At 37.3% G+C, this 27,211-nt stretch overlaps 2 protein-coding genes across 11 annotated transcripts; one reads left to right on the top strand and one right to left on the bottom strand.

Moving 5' to 3' along the window:
- Positions 1-360: 360 nt before the first annotated feature.
- EXOSC3 (exosome component 3) lies at positions 361-11,084 on the bottom strand. 4 transcript variants are annotated; one of them, XM_062580606.1, is made up of 7 exons: positions 10,804-11,084; positions 10,406-10,555; positions 9,303-9,454; positions 7,622-8,286; positions 7,009-7,206; positions 2,069-2,142; positions 361-1,988 (listed from the first exon to the last, which is right to left on the bottom strand). In XM_062580606.1, the coding sequence occupies exons 1-4, from the start codon at positions 11,074-11,076 to the stop codon at positions 8,085-8,087; spliced, it is 777 nt and encodes a 258-aa protein (XP_062436590.1). In that variant the 5' UTR covers positions 11,077-11,084; the 3' UTR covers positions 361-1,988; positions 2,069-2,142; positions 7,009-7,206; positions 7,622-8,084. The 4 variants fall into 4 exon arrangements, with proteins under 4 accessions (XP_062436590.1, XP_062436587.1, XP_062436589.1 ...); XM_062580603.1 differs by having other exon boundaries at positions 361-2,142; XM_062580605.1 differs by lacking the exon at positions 2,069-2,142.
- Positions 11,085-12,511: 1,427 nt separating this feature from the next.
- On the top strand, positions 12,512-19,782 carry DYDC1 (DPY30 domain containing 1). Of its 7 annotated transcripts, none has more exons than XM_062579976.1 (6): positions 12,512-12,665; positions 14,488-14,640; positions 14,752-14,874; positions 16,674-16,766; positions 17,586-17,678; positions 19,028-19,176. In XM_062579976.1, exons 2-6 carry the CDS (start codon positions 14,494-14,496, stop codon positions 19,079-19,081), a joined length of 510 nt encoding a protein of 169 aa, XP_062435960.1. In that variant the 5' UTR covers positions 12,512-12,665; positions 14,488-14,493; the 3' UTR covers positions 19,082-19,176. The 7 variants fall into 7 exon arrangements, with proteins under 7 accessions (XP_062435960.1, XP_062435961.1, XP_062435959.1 ...); XM_062579977.1 differs by having other exon boundaries at positions 14,485-14,640; XM_062579975.1 differs by having other exon boundaries at positions 12,512-12,672.
- The last annotated feature ends 7,429 nt before the right edge of the window (positions 19,783-27,211 follow it).

The following is a 27,211-nucleotide window of genomic DNA, read 5'->3' as shown; positions in this document are numbered from 1 at the left end:
GCTGCTTTTGTCAGCGTCCTCCAGCCACCCAGAGCACGCGCCCAGATTAGACCTGCCTAGTTTACCCTGTACTTACAGCTTCTCCTAAGGGCGCGCGCATTTATCTTCAGCACAAAGCTTAATTTCTTGCAGAATCTCATAAGCTCTCACCTAACCCGAGGCCGCCGCCACTCGGGGCTGCGATCTAGTGAGGATTTTGCTGAATTCACCAGAAAACGTCACCAGACAGTGCCCAAGGCCGTACCGCAGAGGCTGGCCAGCCACCCCGACCAGCAGCCCCGCTGCATCCCGTCAGGGGCGCGCTCAACGCCCGTCGGAACAGCACGGTTTCAAGCGGTTGCAGGGAAGAGATCTGGGATCTTTTCTTGCCAATAATCGCTTTATTTTTCTCCTGGGAAATATAAAGAACAGAGGAAAGAAAACACTATCCCCAGTTTAGCTGTCTCCTTACCTAGTGCGAGAATGCTTTTTATAAACACTAAACATAATATACTGAAATGGCTTTCTCACTGTTTTGAAACCCAGCATTCAAATATATGCATCTTTGCCACTGTGACAAAGCAATTTTATGAAAAACATCATCACATCATCACGACAGCAACATGTGATTGACAAATTTTGTTGTCCACCATCGTGTGATTAAAACCTTAAATTCTGTGGGCTGGCAACATTCCTTGCTTCTGAATTTTACAGTGGCTTTGGCTGTCAACATTTGGCAATGGTAGAATTGCAGCGCCATTATTTTTGTTGCCATGGTGAGAGCACAAAACAAAAAAACCCAACCTTTTTCTTAATGATATTTCTGCACGTTACACCTCTAACAATCTGGCAGCTGGCCTTCCAGCGCCCCGGCATCAAGGCATCAAGCAAGAACAATGAGCAGTTAATCTCTGAAGCAGCTCTGGCTTCATTTCTTCTCATTGTAACAAAAAACTTTATGCAGAAAAATGTGAGTCTGCACATCTGGATGTCATCCAAGAGTATTTTCTTATAAATTTTGTAAGACAGCGAAATCCCTTGAATGTATGCGCATTTCCAATAGACACAGAACTCTAAGAAAATTTGCATCATGAAGATACTGGAAGCAAACCTCTCCTGCTTAAGTCTCTAGACATGCTCACTTTCCCTGAAAAACTACTGTGTTGTGAGTGGAGTCCCAGCAGCAATCAGTTTGACTTCATTAGGCTGCCACCATGGTCAGTTCTTTAGAAAAGCACGGAGATTTTGGCAGGAAACCTGAACAGGAAGTTAAATTCTTTACTTTTCTGGGTTTCCCTCTGGAGAAAATCATGTTCTGTAATTTTTTTCCACATACCTGTTCAGATGTTATTCAGGCATCTTGCCTGCTGAAGAAGGTAATAAAATCCTTGACACACACTAAAGAACATTTCACAGAACATCAGGCACCAACAGTTTATTTTCCAATTCTCAAGTTTTCAATATTGTTCTTAAAAAGCACTCTGAGCCTGTTTTTATAATTCAGCTATATAGCAGCTATAAAGAGTATCATTCTGCAAACAGTTTATCAGTTAGTTAATTTTCTGTAGCATGCCAGTGCATAATTCACCCAGCCTATACTGTATCAGTAACTATGCTAAAACATGATTTTACTGTTACGAAACTTTCATGTACAGAATGACAAACCTACATGTTTTTTTCAGAAGTTAATTATTTCTATTTCTTGTTGGATCATGCTTCTATAGATCAGCGTTAGATCAAGGGCGTTGTTAGACAAATGACTTTTCTGTATTTTGCCAGTAAGACTGGATGCACATGGACACAGAAAAATACAGCTTGAACTTTTCGTATCATTAGCTTCTAGAGGCGTACCTACAAAGAGGCAGACTGACCTAGGTTTCAAATAGACCAAGCAAAAGTTGTCTCTTCTTTGGAAGCTGTACGGCCATATGTATTCATGTGACGTTGTCTTGTGTTCAACCTCATCTTGATTCTCAGGAAATAAAAGCACCAGTTTGTCCACAGTCATCCTAGACATAGGATTTTAGATTTAATCTTAAGTAAGATCAGGGTGTAGTAGTCACTGAATAAACTAAAGGATCTACAGGACCTTTGAAATCAGTTTCACCCACACGAGCAGTTCACAGACAAACATTAGGAATAGATTGGTGCAACACCCTCCATCTGGACAAGAACAGGAAACAAAGAATTAGTAAGTCTTCTTAACTGCTCTACAGATGCTTATACAAATCTCTTTCCGCAGTAGCCTAATAAACACTCTGAATCACAGAAAAGCCTATCAGTTACAACAATGCAATGGGTAACCAAGGCTTCGGAAAGCACTGATAAGGTCATTAGACCTTTTGTGTGTGCTTCAGTCTTCAACTTCTTTATGCCAGGCTCTGCTCTGAACTCCTATCACCTTTCTTGTAAATTTTTCTTTAAGGTATTTGGTGTTTTACAGAATTATTGCTCATGCAGCTCCCTCTATTTTCTACTAATTTTGTTTGGGCTTCGAGAGGCTGTATGAGTACCAATACCTTCTGCTTCACTGTTACTGATCTTGGCACCTCATACAAATGCTAACCTCCCAGACAGGAGCTCAGAACCAAGGGAGTTACAGAAGTCAGTCAGCATGTGAGGAACACATGCAGTTGCAAAGGTTATATAATACAGCAATAAGGAATGATGGAATTTATGACTGAGGAAAAAAGGATTTAAAATTAAATTGACACTTCAGAAAACACCAGTAGTTAGTGTCACTTCCAAAAAACACCTATTAAGGAAAAAGCAAATCCCTTAATTTTACAGCAAATTTAAATGTGGGTGGCCTACACTTTTTGTTTGTTCTATTTACTACACTGCTACTTATGTTGGTATTTGATTCCACCTGTTACTGTTTTCTCATAGCAGGTAAGATACTGAGGCCTAGTAAGAAGAGTTATAAAAGACTATTTTTCGCCCTGTGCTACAGGCTAAGTTTTGAAGCTTCAGGCTCCACCTCCCAAAACACATCCCAAAACGCCCACCTTGATAGCATGGGCAAGGCAGTAGCACTGTACTTTTGAGAGAACAGCCATCAAGAGAAAACAGTCATTCTGGTAGCACTCCTGGTTAACTGTCCACAAATGTTACATATTAAAATCCAGGCCCCAAAGCGTTTCATGGTTGTTTTCCTTTCTAGTTACTGGGGCAATGCTGACAGCTTCAATTCCTTGCTATAGACCTTAATATAGTAGCTTTGCATCTTGAAAGCTATACAAGTCCTTAATAAGCACAAAGCTGCTTGTATTACTAACACAACTGAATTAAAGTGCCCTACATTATGCTTAAGATAGCTAGTTTCTGTACCGAAGCAGTCAAAACAGCAAATCCTACCAATCTGGTTGCATATGGGTAGCAATACTAGCATAAATATGTTTTTAAAATATCACATGCAAAGCCTTTCATAGAGGTGGCTAATTTATTAGGCTTACAATAGCCTGCTGATACACTAGCAGATTTAGCTGCTCCTCAGAATGAACTATTCAAGCACTAAGGAAGAGAATGGGGAATTCTTTAACATATTTAGGCTTTTCTAGCAGCAGATGAGCTACTCTTAATATTGGAAATCTGAGCAAAAAACTCCAAAACCTCTTCTGCTAAAAAATCTGGGTTAGAAAACAAAACAACCCTGCTATCAAAACTGTTGAAGCCAATCTGTGTCATTCTGACAGAACTTGGTTAGGAATCAAATACACACGCAATTCTGGCAGAAACCTGTTCCGGCAGTAAGGTGATAATGAGTAGTTGGGCACAGTAAACTTTTCATCCAACTGAGTTACAGCCAAGACCTGACCAAAGCATTAAACTCTTCATCTTATTACATTGAACGGTACGTCTGTGCAATTTTCTTCAGCTAAAATACAAATGTTTTACTTTCATACTTTCTATTTCTATGCTGCATTGCTGTACTTGTTTGCATTTATTCTTGGGCTCAATATAATATGTCAGCCTAGGCAAGGCCACAACCTGTATTTCACATTTCCAGTGTAGGATTATCATTTCATTGCCTGTGAACTTCTTTTTAAGGGATGATGCTCATCTTCAGGAATAAAGGTCGTTTCCATTTCGATTTTTACAATTGTTACTTATTTCTTTTGTTAGTTTTTATTATGAGAACTTGAGGGAGAAGCAATATAACAAAACATCTAATACACAATCATTGGTATCTTACACAAATGATGGTAAGTAATGACTTAAATTTAAAAGGAAGTATATTGTGCACATAAATATAACAGGAAGATACTCCATTCAGTAAGATACTTTCAAGTCCCCAGCATCAATTCTGCAAATTCCATTTCCCAAAACACATACATTTATGTGCCTTCAATGGGAAAGTGAGGGACCTCCTGCAACAACAAAATCTTCATTAGAAGATGTAATTGATTCACCATCAGGCTTTCTTTCTAGAATCAAGTTATAGTCTATGCCATTCTTTACAGTGATATTGGCTTAGACCCTGAGCCAGAACATGAAAGTTCACAAAGACACAACATGGATTTTGCCTGAATATTTTGTTGGTAAGGTAAAGCTTGTCAAAGCTAGTAGGAAGGTAGACAGTTTTCTTTTCTCCAGCTAAGAGAAATAAATGCCAGTATTGCCTGCTTTTAGCAATGTGTTTAAATATATTTGCCTTACAGCATTTTCCCCACACCCATTTTGTTCTCAACCTCCTTCACTTTTGTCACTGCTCATATGGTCAAACAGAAACTTAAAATTGTAGTAACTATTCGAACTAATTACGTATGAGATAAAACATCTGCTATGTGAACACATCATTTATTGTTAAATTTAAAAAAAAGGCATAATTTTAATGGGTGTTTTTATTTGCTACTCTTGATTTAACTAAGGTTCTACATGGGCAATAACCAGCTGGTAGTGGGACAGGATAGTGTGTGGTGCGAAACAGGGCACTAATGATGTTAAAAATTTTCAAAGTCACTGCTATGCTGAGCCACCAAAGCAGCTTTTTTAAATTGGAGATTCTGTATTTATCCTGCAGTTATACTTAAAATTCAGACTTTTCAGAGGCAAGGAAGGCTGCTTAGACAGGTAAAAGTAGGAGGGTTAATTGCATTTCAAGCCCCAACTCTTCAGGATTTAATCCATTCTATTGTTTTTTTTTTTTTTTAATCATTGTGACCACCCAAGAACAGAGAACACTAGCCCCACAAAATACGACTCAGCAAGTGTATTTTTTTATGCTTGCAAATTTTCTAAAGATATAGACAACCCTGCAAGGGCTTTGGCTAGGTAAAGTTGAGAAAACACCAGAGAACAGCAAGGTTAGTGAAATTCTTATTAAGTAACAGCCTCTTTTCCATTGTAGTATGAGAGATAATAGGCCTAACAGGATTTATGGAAAGTGAATGAAAAACACCTCAACTAGGAGGGGAAGAGGTGAAAATAAAAGCTGACATCTGAAGATCTACTAAGCCTGAAGAGCAGTACCTAAATGATAAGCACAGAGGGCAAGTTCAACGCTGAGAGTTCTGATTTGGAATCATTAGACTCATATGAAAACTATTAAATCAGCAGTAGCCCTAGGTAAGCATATTAGAGTTGAGTCAGAGTAGTGGCTCTCAGTTGAAGCAATTTCAAAATTAGAGATGCCAAAGAAAACAATATAGTCAAATACCACGGTCTGAACTTCGGATGTAACAGAGTAAGTGGGAAAAATTTTGTTTCCTCTTGAAATAAAGATATTTAGGTTTGCTCTAATTGTACTCTTTTTCTCTAATTTAAACTGAATAGTTTGATAGCAATAGCTAGAGCCACAAAACATGGTGGACCTAAGGAACTGTGGTGCACTACTCCTCCAGGAGCAGTAGTAGTTTATTTCTATGAACTGCTACCCTCTCTGATGGAGTTCCTTTGGTGCACACAGACAGACTTCCCTCCCACAGGAAGATGTTAGTAATTCCCCTACCATTACTCCAGTGATCTGTTTTTCTCTCAAAATAACAGAAGCAAACCATTCATATCCTAAAATAGACTGAGAGCTTATCCTTGCCAGGGCTGCATTTCCTCCATATGCACGTGAACTACTACACAATGAAACCTAACAGTTCTTTTCACAGATGCTGATTTTGTTGAAGCAAAACTACTCGGGAAATGAACCTAGTGTCTAGAATTGAGGAATATATGGCTATTTCTGCAGTGGTCTTTGCCTAATCTCTAGTTAAAATACACCTGTGAAGGAGGTATAAGTGATATCAAATAGCATTGCTAAGTATATCATTACCTCCAGTGAGCCATTAGGTTTCCTGAATGTTTGAACTGAAGTCACATCCTAATCACTACCTCCATATGGGCTACTAGACAGGTTCTCTCTTAGGGAAAGTTCTAAGTGGCAACTACTGCAACAGTAGGTTGGGTCTTATTATCTGAACATTTGCCTAAACAATTATTTGCTGATACTCTCCATCTGCATTTCTATTTTCAAATTGTGTAAAATATTATATAACCACTTCCCGTCACTGTATAAATATAGAGCACCTGACCAGAACAAACAACCAGCAGGATACTTTCAGTTACCCTAGGGACTCTCTAGATCAATAATAACAAAACAGTCTTTAGGATAACCCCACTAGCCTACTGTTTGCTATGCTCTCAGATCTATTATGTGAACTCTTTGCAGCTGCAACAGCAATGGCTTGCCAGTGAACCCTTTGCAGGCTCTCCACATGCCTTCAGCAGCCTCTCACCATTATCCTCAAGTGGGATTTTTAAAGGTTCTTGTGATGAAGTACAGACTCTCATGCATACTTCAGTTATTCAGAAAAAAAATCTACTAACAATCTGCTATTAGCATTTATCCTATTATTTCACCTTGCTTATCCGAGAATTTCAGTTCTTCAAAACTTTATTCCACACTGACAGTCTGAGAGACTAAGAAAAGCAAGCAAAATATTCTTTCCCAAACTTGTTAGTGTGCATTAGCAAGCAATGGAATTTTTTGTTTTCTGTTAGAAACCCGTCCGCAGTAAGTTACTGCCTGCTACTCACTTGACCTCGTTAAAATGCATTGAGTTCTGGGACTATCCCTTATGCTGTTCAGTTCCATTTCATCTGCAAGTTTTTCACAGACAGTGAGGTCTGGTCTAGCCCCTCTTGCCTACAGGTAGTCTCCAAAAATAGCTGTCAGTTAGACACATCAGCTGTCCTCACACAGATGTTCTCACACATAGTGAGAAGAGTAACGATCTGTGGACAAATGTGAATATTAAAATCACTGGTAATAGTAATTTGCACTTTAGCAAACGCAAATATAGAAACACATCAGAAATTGCACTGAAAACAGTCTGCTCTGCACTGTGTTCCACTTTCAGTATTTAGAATGGCATGAAATAAGGCTTTTCATGACAACTAGATTATATGACTAAGACAGCTGGGCAATCTACATTAATAAGTTTAGAATGTACGTAAGGAAATGCATTATATAGTGCTAAAGGGTGTAACATTATAAGGAAATGCATCATAAAATACTATATAATTATATGCTGCCAACTTTTTGCTTAATTTTGAATTAACTGTTTTTTGTAACCTCTAGCACTTCACTCTCTATGTAATCTGCTGAAGCACATTTTTACTTGTCCCCTTGTATTTTTACTAGACTTACCATTTTAGGAAGCTTATCCAACTGGAATCAAACAGCAGAGTGATTATATTCAGCAGCTTGACTTCCTTTAAAGCTTTGTCAGTAAGTACTCATTGTTTCAGGTTTTAATATTACTAAAAATAATTCTAGTAAGAGCAAATACATGCAGTCTATAAATTGACCAGTTGTTTTCTTATGAAAGTCTTGGTAGTTACTCCTCAAAATTCACAACTATTGAAAGTTTTCAGAAACTGCCTCTATATCAGTCAAAAAAAAAATCATATCCATGAACAAGGTTTTGTAATTTCAAAAGTGGGTAAAAGCAAAGTTCGTAAATAAGGCAGAACAGGGTGAGTAGATAAAGGGAGCCAGAGAACAACAACAGCGACATCTAGGATTTCATTTAAAAAATGGATTTTAATATAAAGCTGAATACAAAAATAGCCCACCCTACAGTTATCTGAAATAACAAGGTTTTCTTCAGTCAGTTCCCTGACAGTTTGGCAAGTGCTTGTTTCCTCTGTTCTGCTGTCATATACTCGCAGGCTTCCAAAATATTTACTATAATTAAAGTCTGTTGAACTGTTTTTGCTTTTACCCATATTCTTCCATTCATTCCCAGCACCAGCTCAAAAGGGTACAACTGTGACAACTCTTGAATTATTTCACATTTGGGAGCCAAAAGCCTATAATCAAGATTAAAAGAAAAAAAAAAGTCAGAAAAAGATAAACACGCACATTTGATAAACACCACAATATTAACAGTCAATAACCAAACCACACTACTAGTATTATGGAAGCTTTTATAACAGTTCCAAAAGCTAAGATTATCAATTTGCACATGCACCCAAAACAGTGATTTTTAATTTTCCCCTCATTTAAAATATCTGTGCACTTAAATAAATACAGCACTGGTGAGCTTATAGTTATTTTTTCTGATTACTTATATTCAGAAGTAATACCTGACAAATTCAGAGTAAATCATTACTTTATAGTAATTCTAATTTAATAAATTCTAAAACTACCCTCTTTGACAAAGTGACATTTTTAGGGTGTTGCTATTTATGAATTTGACCCCAGAGTTAAAGATGTGTCTTTCAAAAAAAAAAAAAAAGGCTTCCCTTCTGCTGCTTTAGAATACTAACACAGGAAGAAACAAACAAACCAAGAGTAATTTGCTCATCTTGCAATATACTGCTGTATCTTTATACTCGCATACAGATGAACATACGTAAAACAAATACAAGGCAAAACAGTTCGTGTTAGTTCGCACTGACTGCTGACGGAACAAGTAATAGTAGGCAGGAAAATAATTATTTACAAAAAACAGGTATGAAACATCTAATTAAAATGTTAAGACCAATCTTGTTTTGCATTTTTATGTTGTTTTTCCTAAAGAAAGGTTTGTTATCATTTATCCATATCATCTGGTATTCTCAGACAATCAAAAAAGTCTTGTATTTACATTAACGCAATGCAACCTTTTCCAAAAAGGTCATGAAACGCAAAACAGAACAGTGCTACTTCTAGTTCAATAACCATTTGTCTTGTGCTCAGTAAAACTGATATAAATGTACTAAAACAACTATGCGCCTTGATTACTGTATAGTTTACAACACTCAGAGGAACATGTTTTGGGTATCCTACCTAGAATTACAACATTACATGTTAAGAGCAACTACTAATTTTCCTCAATACTTACTTTCTTATTAGGCCTAAGGAAACTTTAAAGAGGAAGCCATCTTGTCCAATTACTCCCATTCCACTTGCTCTTCCACTGCTGTCTATACAGACCATTTCTGGTTCCATGTCTTTATTTGCTACAAGAAACTGACCATAAATAAGATCTCCCACCTGAAACAAGCAGTGTCCAGAAGTGAAAAAAATTAGAGAAGACAGTACTCCATGCCTGTTAGAAATACTCAATTGATAAAGATCCTCCCAAGAAGACACAAAATAGTTCTAGAACAATGGTGGTAGAAAAATGAAGTAGTATAGAATAATAATTTTTTTTCTTCCACTAAAGATGACACTCCCTAGGAACAATTATACTGTATCACTGCTAAAATCTGAGGGAAACTTATTTTCAAAAAACAAACAAAACAAAGCAAACCCCCAAATTTTCTTTCATGGAAGTACTCCCTCTTTGCCTCTCTCTTTCTAAAATACTAAGTGTGATTTCCTTGCTGTCTTCAGACTTTATGAGCATTAAGTCAAGTCTAAGCAACCTAATCTTGTAATCATTTATCAGGAGTATAAAAATAAGCATACTAGTTCGTTTCATTTCTCTTTTAAATCTGTTTTACATCCTAGTGATGGTATTTAATCTGAATACAGAAACACAGTCATGCATATACCACACAACTGTTTTCACAGCACTGTTACAAAAAAACTTTTCAACCAACATCAAATAGCATAAGAGCTTGTTTAAAAAACTCAACTTCAGAGTGCTCTCGTGGATGCACGCTACTGCATCAATCTAATCTGCTGCTTAAGAGTATTATGGGAAGACTGAACTGTGAAAAGTGAAAAAAACCTCTGTCATCTGACAGATGGCAAAACCCCACAAACAGTATGCTCTCTTAAAACAGAAACTAAGAAAACTCATGGCCCAATCACATAAAAACCTCAGGGAAGGGCCAAGATACAAACAAACTGCGGTTGTAAATAAACTGCATTTTTCTTTTTAAGCAGTTTATAAAAAACACCTTTTACTAAGAGAAAGCATCAAAATTTATTAGAAGCATGACTATTGGGAACAAGTGACACCGTTAAAGTGTTATCACCAATAAATAAGCGCATTACCTGCACATTTGGCCTGTTTCTTTTAGTGGCCCCTTCAAATGCCAAGTATGACAGAGATGCTTGCTCGCTTCCACCCACATCTACCTTGAACACGTCTCCTGCTTTAGCCGTCACTATTCCTATTACATGATCTCCCTTGACTGGAACATACTGCAAAGGAAATTGTCGGACAAGAGAGGTCAGGCAGGAAAAACGAGTACATTTGCAATTAGGCAGGCGAGCTGCCCCCGCACCCCTGCGAGATGCCCCCCTCTCGCCGACGGGGCTCTGTGGCAACATGGCGGCGCACCCCGGAGCACCCAACGGCCGCCCCGCCCCGCGCCGTTGCCATGGTGCCCCGGCCGGCCCCGCCCCCGTTGCCATGGTGCCCCGGCCGGGCCCCCCCCCCGCGCCCCTACCCGCTTCTGCTGCGAGTCCACCCAGAAAGCGCCGCCCGCCGTAGCGCCGCCGCCCGCCTGGCGGTGCCGCAGCAGCCCGCACTTGGTGACCAGCAGCCCGCCCGCGCTGCGCCTCAGGCCCGGCCCGCAGAGCAGCCGGCCCCGCGGGGCCGCGCTGGCGCCCAGCCGCAGCCGCTCCCCGTCCTCGTCGGGGTGCCCGGGGAGGAGCAGCACGTCCCCCGGCAGCACCACCTGTCCCACGCAGGCCTCGGCGGGCACGCCGCGCGCCGCCATCGCCGGCGCCCTCCTCGCGCATGCGCATGCGCGGGGGCGGCGGCGCATGCGCAGCGGGGCGGGGCGAGCGCCGAGGTGCGCGGGCGGTTTGAGAGGCCGCGGGGGTCGGTTCGGCTCCGCGCTGCCTCTGCCCATCGCCTTCCTCAGGACCGGAGAGCAGCCCCGGGCCCGCAGGCCTGGCGCTGTGAGGGGCTCCCAGGAGAGCCTGCGGGCCCCCGGGAACTGCCCGTTACCGGGCGCCCTGGGAAGCGCCGGGAGGGAGCAGCTCCGTCGCGGCACTCGGCTGTTTTCGCTCGCTGTAAGGCGTAGCTGCCCCTGCGCGAGAGTGTTCGGAGCGTGCTTCCTAAATGTGTGGCAGCCGCTCGTGTAAGTGTTGCTAAACTCTTAAATTAGAAAGTTGGGAGTGATGAGGAGGAGGTAGGCTCTGCCAGGGCGGCTGCGGCTGTAATGCAGGCTTGTGACACTTGTTTGTTGAGCAGCGGCGACATCGTCTGGCCAAAGGAAAAGATACTGCGACTTGCATGTCAGATCACGTCAGGAAATACCATTTGGCATTGGTGTTAATTTTAAAGAATTCTAAAGTTACACTGCTCTGGCATGTATGCTGTTGAAAGGGTGCTATGTAAAGGTAATAAATTACCAAAACTGAATTCTCAATTAGATGTTGCAGAACAGAGGAAGTTTTGTAAGTTTGACTGTGAGAGTTGTTGCATGCTATCAGAATCTCAAGCTTTTTTCTCAATACTTCACTGAATTGTACTTTATCCAGATCACAGCCTTCCTCCTTATAAATTTCTACAGTACAATTATGCTTTAATAGTAAATTGTTTTATGGCTACATCTGTTCCTAGTATATCTTTTATGTCTATTATGTATTATATAAGAAATACCAAAGCCAGCTTCTTACAGCTGTTAAAAACAATTTTTGGAAGGTATTCTTCATTATTCTGATGCAGTCTTTCATTCTGGAAAATGTTGCTAGGGAAAAACTTCAAGATAATGCTCATACAATTAAGCTTCAGAAGTAACAGGACAGACACTTTGTTTTATAAACTGCAAGTTATTTGAGCTCTTTTTATTACCTGGTTAAAAGTTATCAGTAAAACAAATAACTGGCCAAGTAGGTGAATGAACATCAGCCAAGAAGTTTGTCAATTAGGAGAAAAGATCAGTCAGCTTTAATGCAGAAAACCTAATTTTAAGCATGTGGCATCACAGCTCTATTTAAAAAGATAACCTGTACTTGGCTACAAAATCCTTGCTCAGTTTTAGCCGAGGTTCCTTATGCTAAAATTCTGAGAATGTTTTCTTTCGCACGCGCCGCGGGGAGGCCCCGCCCCCTGCCGCGTGGCCCGCCCCCGCCGGGGCCTGCCGCCAATCGGGTGCCTCCTGCCGGGCGCGTGCGCTCTCGAGCGGCGCCGCGTAGCAACGCAGCGCGTCCTGCGGCCGCTTCCGCCGGTGACGTTGTGGCCGTTACGTCCGTTACGGCGCTGGAGCCGGCGTTGGGTGTGAGGAGCGGACCGTAGCAGCGGGGAGGGAGGCGCCCCGCGAGCTAGCTCTGGCCTGTCCCCTTGGGAGCCGGTGTGAAGGTGAAGGGTGAGAGAGAGTCTTTATAGCCGTGGCTCTCCTCGGGGCCGCCGCCGCGATTCGTGCGCCAACATAAAACGTCCTGGCTCTGTGCTGCCGCCGGCCCCTGGGGGCGCAGAGCTGCACGGCGGGTTGAGAGGCCGTGCTGCTTCACAGATCTCAAACCTTAAAGCTTGCTTTTGTTAGTTCAAATTAAATTTTCTCTAAAACATTGATGGAACCACTTCACTGTTCTTCAAATACCTATAGTAAAAAAAAAATAGAAAAGAGGCTTTCAAACTCATAAGTTTTGTGTATAGCAGAATAATAAGATGTTATTTATACCCACTCTATAGTTACTTGTTTTGTTGTAGAAATGGATGAAATCATTAAGCCAGTCTTTTCCCAAAACAGGTCCATAAAACAGATCTGGAATGTAAATATACTTAAAAATTGAGTGGCAAAATCACTTGAAGACTGAGGAAATTAAAATCTTAAGCGATTTAGCTGCATATGACTTGCACTCTGTTAGCAAAATATGGATGAGTTAATGGGATGTTCTCTGCATGTAGTAGTGTTTCCTGTGGATATGCTGGATTTATATCCAAAGTTTATGTGTATATGGACTAAGGATGCATAAAACATATACTTTCAAATGCTATATAGATGTTTCTGAGACTTCAATCCTATTTTGTGTATCCCTTTCATGGCTGATGTAAAGCAGAACCTGCAAATCCTGTTTTGAATAGTCTGTGTTAAGCTATGTGCTTCACTTGCTCTGTGACTACTTGCTCACTCAGTGGCAAACAAGTTAGTCACCTATGTAGCAAAGTCCCTTTTCCTCATACCAGCATGTTTGGCTATTGCTCTAGAGAAGGGAGAGAATAGTATGTTAGTAAACAAGCATAATGTAACAGCAGTGATTCCTTCTGGCCATTTCTGTGAATGAGCCATGAATGACAGCCAAGCTTGAGCTGAGACACGGAATCTTTTTTACCCCACCCACTTGCTTCTGTTTTCCCTTTGTGAAAGAAGACAGTGTTCCAACTCTTTCATGCAAAATCTCTTATAATGGTTATTTTTAATTAAAACTGAATTGCTGGTCCTATTACTCTCTTATGTAAATTGTTCTATTCTCAGTTGTGAGGAGGTTAAGTTATGGTACAGAATACACAGAGTTCTCCTTTCCAAATAGGGCTTTTGCCTATATCAATTACACTGCCATTCCATCACAGCAGAGATACTTAGGTTTTCTGATTTGCAAGCTTGCATAGCTTATATGTCACTTGAAGTACCACCCTGAGCTTTACAGTACTTTTAATTTCTGTCTGCTAACTTGTGTACATCTATTCTTTGTCAGTAGCAAAGAAGGAGAGGTGGTGGACAAAACATTTCCTATTCATTTTGCTGGTCATACTAATTGGTTTATTTATGTACGCAGGAATTGATTCCAGTCAGTTCAGAATCTATTAGAAAGAATATTCTTAGAGGCGTAGGAAAAAGTTAATAGTAATACTTCAGCTGAGATTGTAGCTCTGTGAGCTTGTAAATTCCATGTATTGTTTGCATACAAATTTAGTTCCTGTTTTGAAGAGAAGAACTAGAGAAGAATTGCCTAGCGAGAGGAATGTATAAAAAGGGAAATGGAAGCAAAATTCGTACAATGGGTCAGCAGCAGGTCTGGAAATCCTTGCATCCTTGGACCATACTCATCAGATAATTAGCATTACTGAAATAAACAAAAAGAGTAATGCCATATTCAACATTTGGTATTCAAGTCAATTCTTAAAAACCTCAGTTTAAATCTGACTTGGTGGTTAATGAATGTCTGTTTGTTTTCAGTAGGTGTAAATGGAATCTCAGTACCTGAAGAGATGTCTCGGAAGTTGCTTAGTAAAGGGACTAGCAGAGGTTGTAGAACGTCGGCCAGCAGACCCAATAGAGTACCTGGCACACTGGATTCATAATTACAGGAGAATCTTGGATGAAGAACAAAAGGTGGATTTTATCTTGGGCAAAAACTTTCATGACAATATAGTCAATATTAATTAATCTCTCTTTTTCTCTTTTATTTTTTTAATTGATTTTGTGTTACCTATTTGATAATAGAGAATTTTGGAGAGGACCGAGTTGGAACAAGAACGGGAAGCTGCCTTGGTAGAACTCAAAATTTTAGAAAAAATGAAGGAAGAAGAACTTATAATCCAGCAGAAACTCGAAGAAGAACGTCAGGTTAATAATAGTTAGTAAGAGTTAATTGTAATACTATATGATGCTGTGGCAACTCATAGCACTCTGTATGCTTCTGATCTCTATATAATGATTTTGAAAGGAGGTGACATAAAATAAGTATTTTAACCTTTCAAAATAATAAATGAAATGATTAGTCAGCAGATGGGAAAGAAAACTTACAGACCGTGCGGTAAGATGTTATTAAAAAGATGAAGGTGCCTAAGGTAAAGAGCAAGCAATTTAAGACTTTTGTGAGAAGTAACTTAAAATTAGTGAACCATCTTCTTTACTTTACATGAGAGCTGGTGCATGTAAAGCTAGAAATAATTCAAATAATTTTTGACAGACCTCTGCTAGGTAGTCTGGGATTTATAACTGACTGTTGTCTCAGGCTACTTCATTGTAATATCAGTATGGCAAAGAAGGTAATGCGAATGTATACACAGTTACAGATTACTGAAAATGCTTGGCAATCAGTGAATGAACATTGTCTGTTTAAGGTATAGCCTTATCCAATGAGGTGTCTTGTGCTACTGGAGCATTCTGTTGGCATAAGGCAATTTGAATCCTGTACTGTGTGGACTTGAAATATGAGAAATGAAGATATGTCTGCATTTCTAACTGTCCTTTATAGAGGAGTCTCATGAATTAGCCACCTGTGTAACAGCCTCAGTTACATATGTTGCTTTAGTTATGTACGTTGCTTTAGTAATGGAGAAAAGTTTTATTACTGGTCTTTTTTTAACACAGCTGACTTTCACATGACATTAAAAACAAAAGTGTAATTTTCCATACATGCTAATCTCATTAGACCCAGTTCTAGTGTAAGCTGCATTCATTCTATTTCACTTGTGCCTTTTTTTTTCATATTTGTGATTTACTAATTTGCAGACCAAAAATCGTTTACTTAAAGATTTAATGAATCGTTTAAAAGAGTGAATGGAATTGAGAATATGAGGTTGTGTCTAGTGATAAGTCACAGAAAATTTAATATATAATTTCTTATAAATTGTGGGAAAGATGTTGAACAATACAGTAGTTAGACTTTTTTTTTTTTTTTTTTTTTTTAACCTAACTCACAATACTGGCTCTAGTCATGTCCTCAGGCTTGCTTTGATTGTACATGCCAAAAGGAAATGAGAAAAAGAGTTACTACAATATGACAGTGCTTGTAGTAATTGCTCACAAAATGCTACAGCACACAAGAACAGTTTGTTTTTGTCTCTAGCCTCTAATGTTGTTGAATGTGAATGCTTAAACTATGTAGTTTCTGATGTTTTGATATAACAGGACTTTGGGCTCATGTAGGATAAACACCTTGTATTACATATTTTTGATTGGAAATTGTAAAGATTGATGATGAAGATTCATATTAATGACATAACTTATCAGTCTTTTCCATAGATTTGATTGTATATAGATTCATCTTTATATGCTAGATACTGTGCAGAGTATTGGAGAGCTTAATCCTCATTACAGGAGATAATAGGCTGATAATGGGCTTGAGGAATTAGACAATATCTTAACATCTTCCATTGTCTTTTTTTTTTTTTCCTCTGGTATTAAAACCTTCCAATCCTTTCTACATTGAAAGGACTTCATCTTATTAACATTGCAGTTTTGTTTCATGCTTTTTTTTTTTTTTTTTTTTTTTTAAGGCTTCAGTCATGAAATATATTTTAAGTAATGGGATGGGGAAGATAAATGTGTATTTATATGTGTGTGTGGGAGAGTGGTGCCTGATTTGTTGTTGGGTTTTTTTTTTCCTTCTAATTTGTCCTTTCATGAAATGACTGCAGGAGCAGTTGGAACGAGAACGTGAGGAGTTGGAACTGCAGAGGATAAAAAAGGAGAAGGCAGAAAGATGGCTGTTGCAGCAGAAAAATCAAGAGGTTTAAGCCAAAGCTTAGTCAGGGATTTGAAAATAGTATTTATCAGCTGTCTTTTCAGATGCAGGCATTAAATACAAAATGCAAGGCAGAACCTCATAGGTGTTGAACTAACACATTAAGAATAATTTTTTTAAAATGTGTGAAAATGGAGGAAGAATGTCTAACCGTTTACTTCTAGTCTGAGTTTTGTACTTGAGTTTTGGCCTGTTCTATTAGGTTGGTTTAGTTTATATTCAGAACAAAGTATAAATTGTTCCACAATTTAGCTTAAGGTCAGTTTAGTTGATGCTGTCCTTGACAGTTTTTATGAGAAAGCATTCTAACTTAGGTCTAATTTAAGAGTCTATTCAGTAATGTTTGACCATCTGTCAGTGCAAATTCCATTTGCTGTACCTGGGAAAAGAATTATGATTCCAAAATGCAATGTCACTTAGTTATAAGAGGTATAATCCTCCTGGTGCACAGGAATTTATACTAGCAGAAAAGTGCTTACACAGATCCATGTAAATATATGGGCTTTTACTGGTATTTCAATAAAATCATAAACTGCTAATTGACATGTTTATCTCAATAAAGCTTTCAAATGTGAATACTTCTAAAATTCACATGGAGTACATCATGTGTCCTGTTTAAAAAAAAAAAAAGTAGTCTTAATGAGAGTACAAAGACATTATTTACATATTAACATATTTGTGTAGCATGCAACTATAATATTCTCTTTATATTAATACTTAAAGTCATTTTAAGGTATTTGAAGTGTTCTGTATAAAAAATTACTCATGACATGGTATACCTTTAACTGAAAACTCATTACTATAGGGGCAAGAAAAGACAATAGCTGAACTTACAGATAGATTTGGAGCACCTAATCTGACCCGAGTTGAGGAGCTAGATGAGAGTGGACAATCTGAGGTAAATGTGTAGGAAGTACAGTGAGATTATAAAATACTGGTTCTTAAAGATTTGCTTATCTGTAGTAACTTATCAAAGGCTAGAACTATCACAGTCACAGTCAAGACGGTGCTGATTGTCACCTGTGGCTCTTAAGGGAAGATATTTTGGCTATAATTGCCAAACTGTCCTTAGACTGCTGTTTGCTGAAAGTTAAGATTGTCTAAAAGACTGTATGTCTGGTGTTAGCTGATTAAATTCTGAAGTATTAAAGTGAACTTTTTTTATTCAGATATGATACAAATGAAGAGTATGAGTGTTCTCAGAGAGGTGGTAGCTTTCCTTTCCCTTATGAACAGATATTCATACAGAATACCTACTAAATCATGAAAGGTGATTTGCTTTCACTTATTATAAGGCATGACAGTATGTTTAATGCATAATGCCAACTCCTGTGAAATCAGACATTCCGTTTTATATATATTCAGTGGACATAAAATAGTGTCTGTCTGACTTTTTTCAGTTGGTGTGACTTGAGATATTGATAGTCTAGTTTTAGTATGTCAGTTTCAGAATCCTTTTATTAGCATTACTAATTTGCTCACATAATTTCCGTCATTAATAGTGTAAATCTAGCTCAGAATTAATACTGTGATATTAACAAGCTTTACGCTTAAGCTTAGTATGGTGTAATAGCCTGTTTTATAAGTGTTCTCCAAATGTATTTATGAATATATTTATGACTATACCTAGGGTCAGGTTTTCACAGTTAAATTTTCTGTTATCAAACAGATGAGCTCTCAAGGTCTTTTCTAGCCCTGATTTTTATAATTTTCTGATAATTGCATATTAAAAAATATTCATGAGGTGCAGACATATTTTATCAACCCTTAAATAAGCAAATTGCAAAATCAGATGTGAAAATAAGTAGTAATCTTATCTGCTTCCTAATTCACACATGTCAGCTTCCAAATTTTCATACCTGAAGTGGTTTGAAGTTGAATCTCATTGGCATTTGGTGATGTTATTTCAAGTTTGGCAGTGATGTGTTTGTTGAATTAATATACACTTGAAGAATAGATCACTAAAATGAATATAGGTACACCTGTATTATTGAGATAATTCTGTTATCAGAATTATGATACTTGTCTGCATCCAGACTTGCTAGATTTTATTATAAAAGTCTGGTGATAAATTTATTATTATCTTATTAAACTTACTAAATATATTTCACTGAATGAAAGAATGCATTATTATATTGATGAATACCTGCTTGCTGTGCCTGTTTATCGTGTGTGGGTTTTTATTATTATTTTTATTCAAAGTTGAGTTAATGCTAGTGACTGACAGAACTTCTTTTCTGATTTTAGAGTATAACAGATCTCACAGCAGAAATGGAACAAGAAAGGTCCCAGCCTATCTGAAAGCAGTAAATATATTTTCTACACATTACCTGCTGATCCTGAAGAGTAATGACTTATTGTCAGTTATGTATTTTATACAGAGAGTTGATTTATGTAACCTGCTGTTTCTATTTGCTGTGCTTTGTGGGCATTTATATAAAGTCTGTTAATTCTGGCAGGCAGTGCTTCCTTGTTGTTCTTAAATCATAATAGCTAGCATGACTGATTTAGAGGAAAACTGTAACTAATAAGAAAGCAGTAAATGTATTTTCTACTTTTGATTCCTGAAATTTTGAACTGAATATAAGTAAGTAATCTATCAAGGTTATGTTGGGATAGAGGTGAAAATATGGTAATTTGAGTCAAAAGAATAAAAAAATATTGAAACATGATTTTTCCAAGGATTTGAATGGTTTCTGATTTGGAAATGGAATGTTTTCAAGTTCTACACAGCTAGCTCAACCCAAAAAGTAATTGCAAGATTTATGCTATCTAGAAGAGGTAAATTGAGCTCTCTGTGGCTTATAGACAGACATACTAAAAGATCTTGTCTAACTTAAAAATCGTGAGGTATGTTTTGTAATAATAGGGGTTTACTCTAGGCTTTATAGCCTTTTATGTTCATTATATGATACAGGTTATGCAAATACTGTACAAGAATTATCTACATACCATTTTTGGTTAGTAAAATCTTAAAATAATCTTTTGTGCGTTTCTTTTGAATTTACAGATCAATATGTTATGTCTGTGTTGCTTTTTTTTTTTTTTTTTTAACTAAATACCATTACTGGTTTTCAGAAGTTCACTTTAAATATTTTGGATTAATATTTAGGCTGATCCATATTTACCTATAAAAATCATTTTTACAATACTTAAAGATTCCATTAATTTTTATAAGAACAGATTTCTGTAATCATTGATATCTTCATACAGGTTGTCAAGAATGTTTAATGCCTATTCATTATAAGTGGAAAAGACACCAGCATTACGAAATCCTGTGCTTCTTGGCTAAAAATTGCCCTTCTGTCTTATTGTCTTCTAATAATTCAGGTTAGTTAGACAATTAACATTTAAATTATTGACAGTATTGTCTAATGAAATACTATTCATTGTAAATTCTGTGCGAAGTTAATTTATTTGGCATTCTTTAGTTTTGGGGTGAAAGAGATTTTGAGCGTAGTTTCACTTTACTACTTCATTTATATTTATAGCTGGCTTTTAAAGTTTTTGCTGTCTTTAGCAAATAGGCAAAGGTCAATCATGTAATAAATATTTTTCTGCTCTAAGTAAATGATTCTGCTCATGTAGCCTGTGCTAGGCAAAATTCTATCCTTTTTTTAAAGGAGATCACTGTTGATTTATAGTATAATAATATATTATTTTCACCTTAAAAATAATAAGGCTATTGCCCATCTATTAAAAAAGCTGTTGTACTCTTTATTGACAGATCGCTTTTACTCTTGACACTCCTAGTTTGCATGTTGGATATGAACCTTTTATTAGAACAAAAGAACAGCATCTCCCAGTATAAATATTGATGAATATTTGTGCAACTCTTTTTAAGTAATGAACAGTGGGACTACTTGTGTGACCAGGCGGTCTGGCTTAGATATCTACATGTATTTTGTATTGGTACAGGTATGCAATTTCCATAAAAATCAAAGTGCCAAGAACCTTTTCTTTGGTATGAATGTGTCCTTATGGTTGATATTCTAGTAAACAGGTTCTGTCACAGCTTATGATTACATTTATTAGCAATAGTTAAAATAGTAATTCTTAAGGCTGCACTTTAAGATACTACAGTTTGAATTACATCTATAAACATTGCATATACCAGATTCTTATGTATATCTCAGCTAGAGTTACTGCATAAATACTTGAAGATTTTCTTTTGAACCAGTATGTATACTGCAAACTTTTTTTTAGATTAAAAATTTCAAAAACAATTCAAAAATTGGTGAATAGCTAATGTTCATTTACATTTTATCATCATAATGACTGAAAATTTCAGACTTCATATTTGATTAGGAATTCTGTTTTACTTATAAGACTACTTAAAAATCTATTAGTAGATAATTCTAACTACTATTTCCAACTTGTGGCTTTGATTGTCTATCATTTCATAATATTCCTATTTTGGTTTGGGTTTTGTTATATGCATCCACTAGAGTGCATCCTTGAAAAGAAAAAAAAAAAGGAAAACACACCTGTGTCTATATGAGTCACAGACTATGAATATTGCAACTTTTGTTTGTCTTTTCTTTGTTTTGCTTATTTTAACTTTGAATTTTCTCTGTCATCTTGCAGTTGCTATTTCTCATCCTCATTTTAGATGGGAATTGAATTTTCTTTTATCAGAAAATTCCTTAGCAGCAGTCGAAATAGAATGACAGATTCTGATTTACCTATTCCTTTGATGTTTCATATTAATCTGTTCACGTACAGAAGACATAAGGTGGTCAGATGTCCTAATGGGAATTTCCAGTTGACAGAATTTGGTGTGCATGGATCTATTGTATTGATCTCTTCCTACAGCTTTCCGTGTAGGAATTCTTATGTCAGCCATGGGACCACAGGGTAAACAGTTGTTGGCTCAGTATTTTCTTAGGATGCAAAGCAGCCTATACATAACTTGGAAATATTACTATAATTTACAAAGAATGATGACTTCTTCTTGGAAGTCTTAACTTGTAGGGAAATAAAGGCATCTTAAAATAATCTTTGCTGCCTTCTGAACTGCAGCCTTCTGTGGAATAAGGCCCGGTTAGGGCCTGGAACATGAAGAGGACAGAGGAAAAGATGCTATTTTGTTGTTAATGCATGCAATGTGATTCCAGAAGCATCAATTCAATTTAACCTTTACATAAATAAGGTAGTCAATTGGAAAAATAATGAAATTAGCTAATGTAACTTAAGCTACAGTTTGCTTTCCCCTTGAAAGCATTTTTTTGGAATGAAGATGATGGAACTCAGAAGCAAGTGATGGAAAATGCTCCTGAAAATAAGATGCTAAATACTGACCGAAGATTTATCAAATTCTCTCTTTTCCTTTCTTCAGAACAGAAACAGACTTACTTAGGCTGCCTTAAGACAATACAGATCCTTTAAAGAATACACTGGTAGTAATGTGCCAGTTCACAGCTGTTCTCATTCTGGCAGTACTGAAGTGTAAGGATGAAAACGGATATCACGCCCAGTACAGGTCAAAATGAATCAGTTTACCAGGCTGCTCACAAAGATGGAACCTCAGCTCTGCTGTGTGAGAAGCTTTTCTCCTAGAAGAAGAGAAGCACATTGCAACAAGCATGTTTTAATGTTAGTTTTTAACAGAATAGGCTTTATAAGCCTACTGCCCTCTTTCCTATGGTGGATGATTTTCCTTTACAGTCTAAATAAACTAATTTATTCTTTTGTAAGCAGAAGCTTAGTATGTCAACCTGCTAATGGCAATGAGAGTTGGATGCACGAACTGCAGCAACAGAAGGTTTATGAATATAGATGAAAACTCTGCCAAATGTATGAAACTGATAATGATTAGTCTTTTCCCCATTGTTTTGTGTCTGGCCTGTTTTAAACTGTTTAAAAATTTCAAACTTACTTTAAACTAAGATGAGAAATTTGGGTTTGATTTATAAAAAACATTCAATAGTTAGGAATATCATAACCAATGTTATCTATATTGTCCTACTCTTCCTAAGGAATATATAGAAGCTTTGGGAGTGTTTTTAACAACTCTTGAAGAATATTTTGTCACTTTTTGCTTGTAGTCATTTCTGGATCTACAGCAGGAGCTGCTATTCTAGAGGAATTTTTCCCATAATCTTGGGAAAGTGGATGGGAAAAATATATGATTTTAGTTTGGTGGTTTGGATTCAGCAGCTTGTTTTCTGGACAAAACAGATGATTTTAATCAGTTGGTCCTCTAATTTAGATGTGGTCTTGCAGATTCCAGATAAAGACAACAGCCTTTTCTGTTGGAGGAGGATGACGTATGTCTGAAATGGATCAAATATCTTCATTGATTTGCTTTTCTTAATGAACTGAATTAATTTTTCAGCTCTGTAATAAAGTTGATTTTGCTGTTCTTATTTTTTAAAAATAATTCGAAGCGAAAAATATTTTTGGTGCACTGAGGAAATAGTATTCTAAGGATCTCAATTTTCTTCTCATTGAAGCTGCTGAAAGAGCTCTTGTTGAAATCATTAATAACAGGGCTGAGCTCTTTATTCACACAAGTTCTACCCATTTTGGATTTATTAAACTTCTAATATACTTAATATTAAAATATGTGAGGATTGATTGACTCAAACTACAGGTGGAGAAAGATACTGCAGAAAAGAAGAGATTAATTGTTGCAGGGGGGATGGGAGAGAGGAAACACTCAGATAATAAATCATTCCCATTGCAGCAGAGGGGCACTGCAGCTCCCCTTTGCTCAGGTTCAAGTCGCATTCCTGGGAGTGTGTTGTGGGCTTCTCCAATCATTCTGCTTCATTTCTACCCCACCTCCTGAATGGACTTTCTTCCAGAAATAACTGGCTGAATGCAGACACACCTGTATTTGGTTCATTATCTTAAGCAATTTTGGTTTTGCTGCTGATGTGTTTAGTAGATAAGTTTAAAAAATGCTATTTATTTAGCTGATAGTTGTTACCCTGGAAACTAGATCTGTTGTTTGTTTCACTGTAAACCTATCTGCACTGAAAAGTTACCCCTAGGCACTGACAGCTGAAAATTTCCAGGGCTGGGACTCCTATGAAGTTCTGAGGCAGCTGTTCTTCAACATTTTTTCAGTATCTGTGCAAGCGGAGCCTACAGAAAAAAGTGCACCAGCGCACCATTACTATTCTTTTTCTCACTTAGCCTTGAGCTAAGTGTGACTCTATGTATTTAGCTGTATTTAAAAACTAAGGAAGTTTCTCAGCAAGAATTATAATCAATCATCCATTTGGAACACTAGAACACTACTATATTGTCTCAATAGATCATATTTTTTATAGACACTGATCTCTTTATATAGGATATTTATGATAAAGGTTATCACTGTTGCTCAAACCTAGGCTTTTGTTAGGAGTGTTAGCTCCATTTGAGTCATCTGACTTTTCAGCTTTTTTTTAACACTATCATACAGAAACTCAGCATAGTTACATTCTATAAGAACCTGTCTTAGAATTCACCTAAGCTTTGCTTGGCACAGAAAATCACAAAAGTACAGCCAGACTATATACTTTGCCTGACTCTTGACATAAAATACAGCATTGTCAAGGCAGTTTTCCTTTTTTTCCTGCAGTTTTTTCAAATGTCTGTTCCAGCAGCTACAGCTCTTTTCTCACTATTCTGTGACTACAAGAAAGTTGCTATCTAAATGTATAGAAGTTCTTGCAGCTGGAAGCAATATGCTGTTATATTTCACACATCTTTAAATTGAAGGACGGTCTAACCTTTTTTTAAAAAAATGACTATTTGTATATTGCTTTGTTTGAGAAGATAAATAAATTCTTGCTATTTAGTAAAATAAAATTTTATTGCTTGAAGTATTTCAATGTTATAAATATTGTCAAAATTAATCCTTCAGTTTTGAATAGGTTCAAGTATTTGTGAATTCAAAATCTGGAAATGAATTTTATATTCCAGCTTTCTTTCTATGCAGAAGATATTTTAGTTTCTAAGGAGGCCAGGTTTGTTCCTACTGAACCTACCTTGACAGGACTGCTGCTTAAGTCCTGGCAAAACATTCATGCCAGCTCTGTGGGAATATCTGGGTATGTGTCTTAAAAATAATTACACATTGCAGTCACTTTGTTGATCTTGCTTCTAAAGACTTGCAGAATCCCAGTAGCATTCTTTTGTGGTATTGGAGAGGCAGAGAGGTAACAAAACAGAACTAATCGCCCATGCCAAAACCTCCAAATGCCTTGTGCTCTGACCAGTGCTGTTGGGATGCTAAGGCATTGGTAACAACTGGGTAGTGGTTAATAATAAACTGCAGTTGTAGACATAGCATTAGTTCTCTCATTAATCAAGATTTCTAAAGGCATAGAAAAGACAGGATGTCTTAGAGGAATGTTGGTTTATGATGGGTGCTGATTTAACAATTTTCAGAAACAGAAAGCTTTCGCTTCAGAATAATAGCTCTCAAAATACAAATCTACTCCTGAGGATGAAAATGGTTCGAATTTTTCATACCTTCTAATACATATGAGTCAAATACTTTTTATCTTTTCAAAGTCTTGATAGGGATAGTTTTGGTCATGGTATTGTGAAGTGTGCTCTTTTCTCTTCAGGTTGACTTTCTAGCAGAACTACTGAGAGGCCAAAAGTAACACTTGTGCCTAATTGCAAGCAACATGGATTGTGGACATAAGAAGGAAGTAATAGCTGTAACCCAGTGAGCTGTCAACCTCAGAAACAAAACAACCGTCTGCCTAGGAAACAAAGAATAAATGATAGGTATGAATTTAGGACATTAAGGCACTCATAATAAAAGTGCATTAGTAGGAACAGTTGAAAAAGATAAAAAGCCGAGGGATGAGCAAATGTGGGTGGAAGTAGAAGGAGATACACCTAAGAAATTCTTGCACTTGTTTAGTGTTATGAGCTACCCAGGTATGGTAGGGTTCAAGATGTAAAGGAAATACCTGCTATAGTTCTGTCCTTCTCCTTCCCTGCCTCATAGAGCTGCAGGCTTTGGAAAGTTTCCCTTTATAGAACTAAAATGCGATCTACTTTCTTGAGGAAACTAACCCAGTGTCATTGGTCCATCTCCTGGAGTAATGTGCTTTTTGCGATGAGTATGACTTGAATATTCTGCATTGCAGAAATGGAAATTTTTCAGTCTTAATTCATAAGAACTAAATTCTGAAGTTTGCAGGCTTCATTCATATTGCAAACACTGTTACCAGGTCATGTTCAGGTTTATTTTTGTTAGTTTTGGTTCTTTTTGCATGTTTCATTTTCAATAAGAAAGGTGCGACATTCTTGGTCCTTATATTTCTCTTTGTTAAAAGTGTTCATGGTGCTGGTAGTCAAAAATATTACACCTCACAAATCCCACTTAGTTCTTAGACAGATTTAGTGCCATTTGGCAGAAGGGTAAAAATTTGCCTTCAAAGAAGAGACAAAATTGTTACACATCTGCTACTTCTAGCAGAAGCATGAGTGTTAGTATAGCATTCTTTGGTGGTTCTTTTGTATTTTCCAGTAGAAAGTCAGTTGTCTGTCAATCACAGAAATACCAAGAACACAAGGAAAGGGAAACCACTACATACATATGTTTTTATTACTAATCATTTTGGAAGGATCATTAAAATCAGGAGGATCTAATCATAGTAGGTATTTCTAAATTCTAAACAGTCTGTCTAAATAGGTCCAGGCTTCTTAAAACTAGACTTCCTCTTCTAACTAAAAAGTTGGAGTTTTTCAAACCTACAGTATAAGCTTACAGTTGCCTCCCCGCTATATTGTTAACATAAAGTACCCTGTAGGTCACTGCGTCAGAATAGAATGTGATTAGCAAATCCAGCTTTTCAGTCACTGTTCACAGTACCCCTTGTGAAACAAGCCATATGTGTATATAGCATTCCAAAACTGATTGTGCAAGTAGATGTGTTTGCCTATATCAAGCAGTTGAATATATAAGTATGTAAATATTTTCATTGGGAAAATAAATGAGGTACATCTTCAAATATTGATTATTGTTTCACATACACAATGCATATAGGCTTAAATGAAGGTTTTTGATCACTGAATGATTAAGAAATTAGAGTCCTGTATCTCATGAAAGAAAAATCTTCTGGCATTCAATATCTTGCAAAAGTCCAAAGTGTCTGAATTTAACCTAATGTTCCTTGTCAGGAAGCCAGAACTTACAGATTCCACAATTGTGTTCCCGCAGATAGGTTCCTGAAACCTGGCTTCATGTACTAGAGTCAATATTTGTTTCAAAGTCTAAAGACCACCTGTACTGTAAACATCTATGAACCACTGCAGCAAAAACTCTCTTAGGTAAAGACTGTTTCCCAAAGCACTGAGAAAGTCCTAGTGTTTTATGTATGTACACTGATAATGTCACGAGCCACGTGAATGCAGAAAATACCAAACTGCTAGGAAACTGCCAAGGTACCCTAGCCGTAATGATTTATAGATCTATGG

The sequence above is a fragment of the Rhea pennata genome, chromosome 7 (assembly GCF_028389875.1).
Source record: "Rhea pennata isolate bPtePen1 chromosome 7, bPtePen1.pri, whole genome shotgun sequence".
Classification (NCBI taxonomy): Eukaryota; Metazoa; Chordata; class Aves; order Rheiformes; family Rheidae; genus Rhea; species Rhea pennata.
This window is presented reverse-complemented; position numbering and strand designations above follow the sequence as displayed.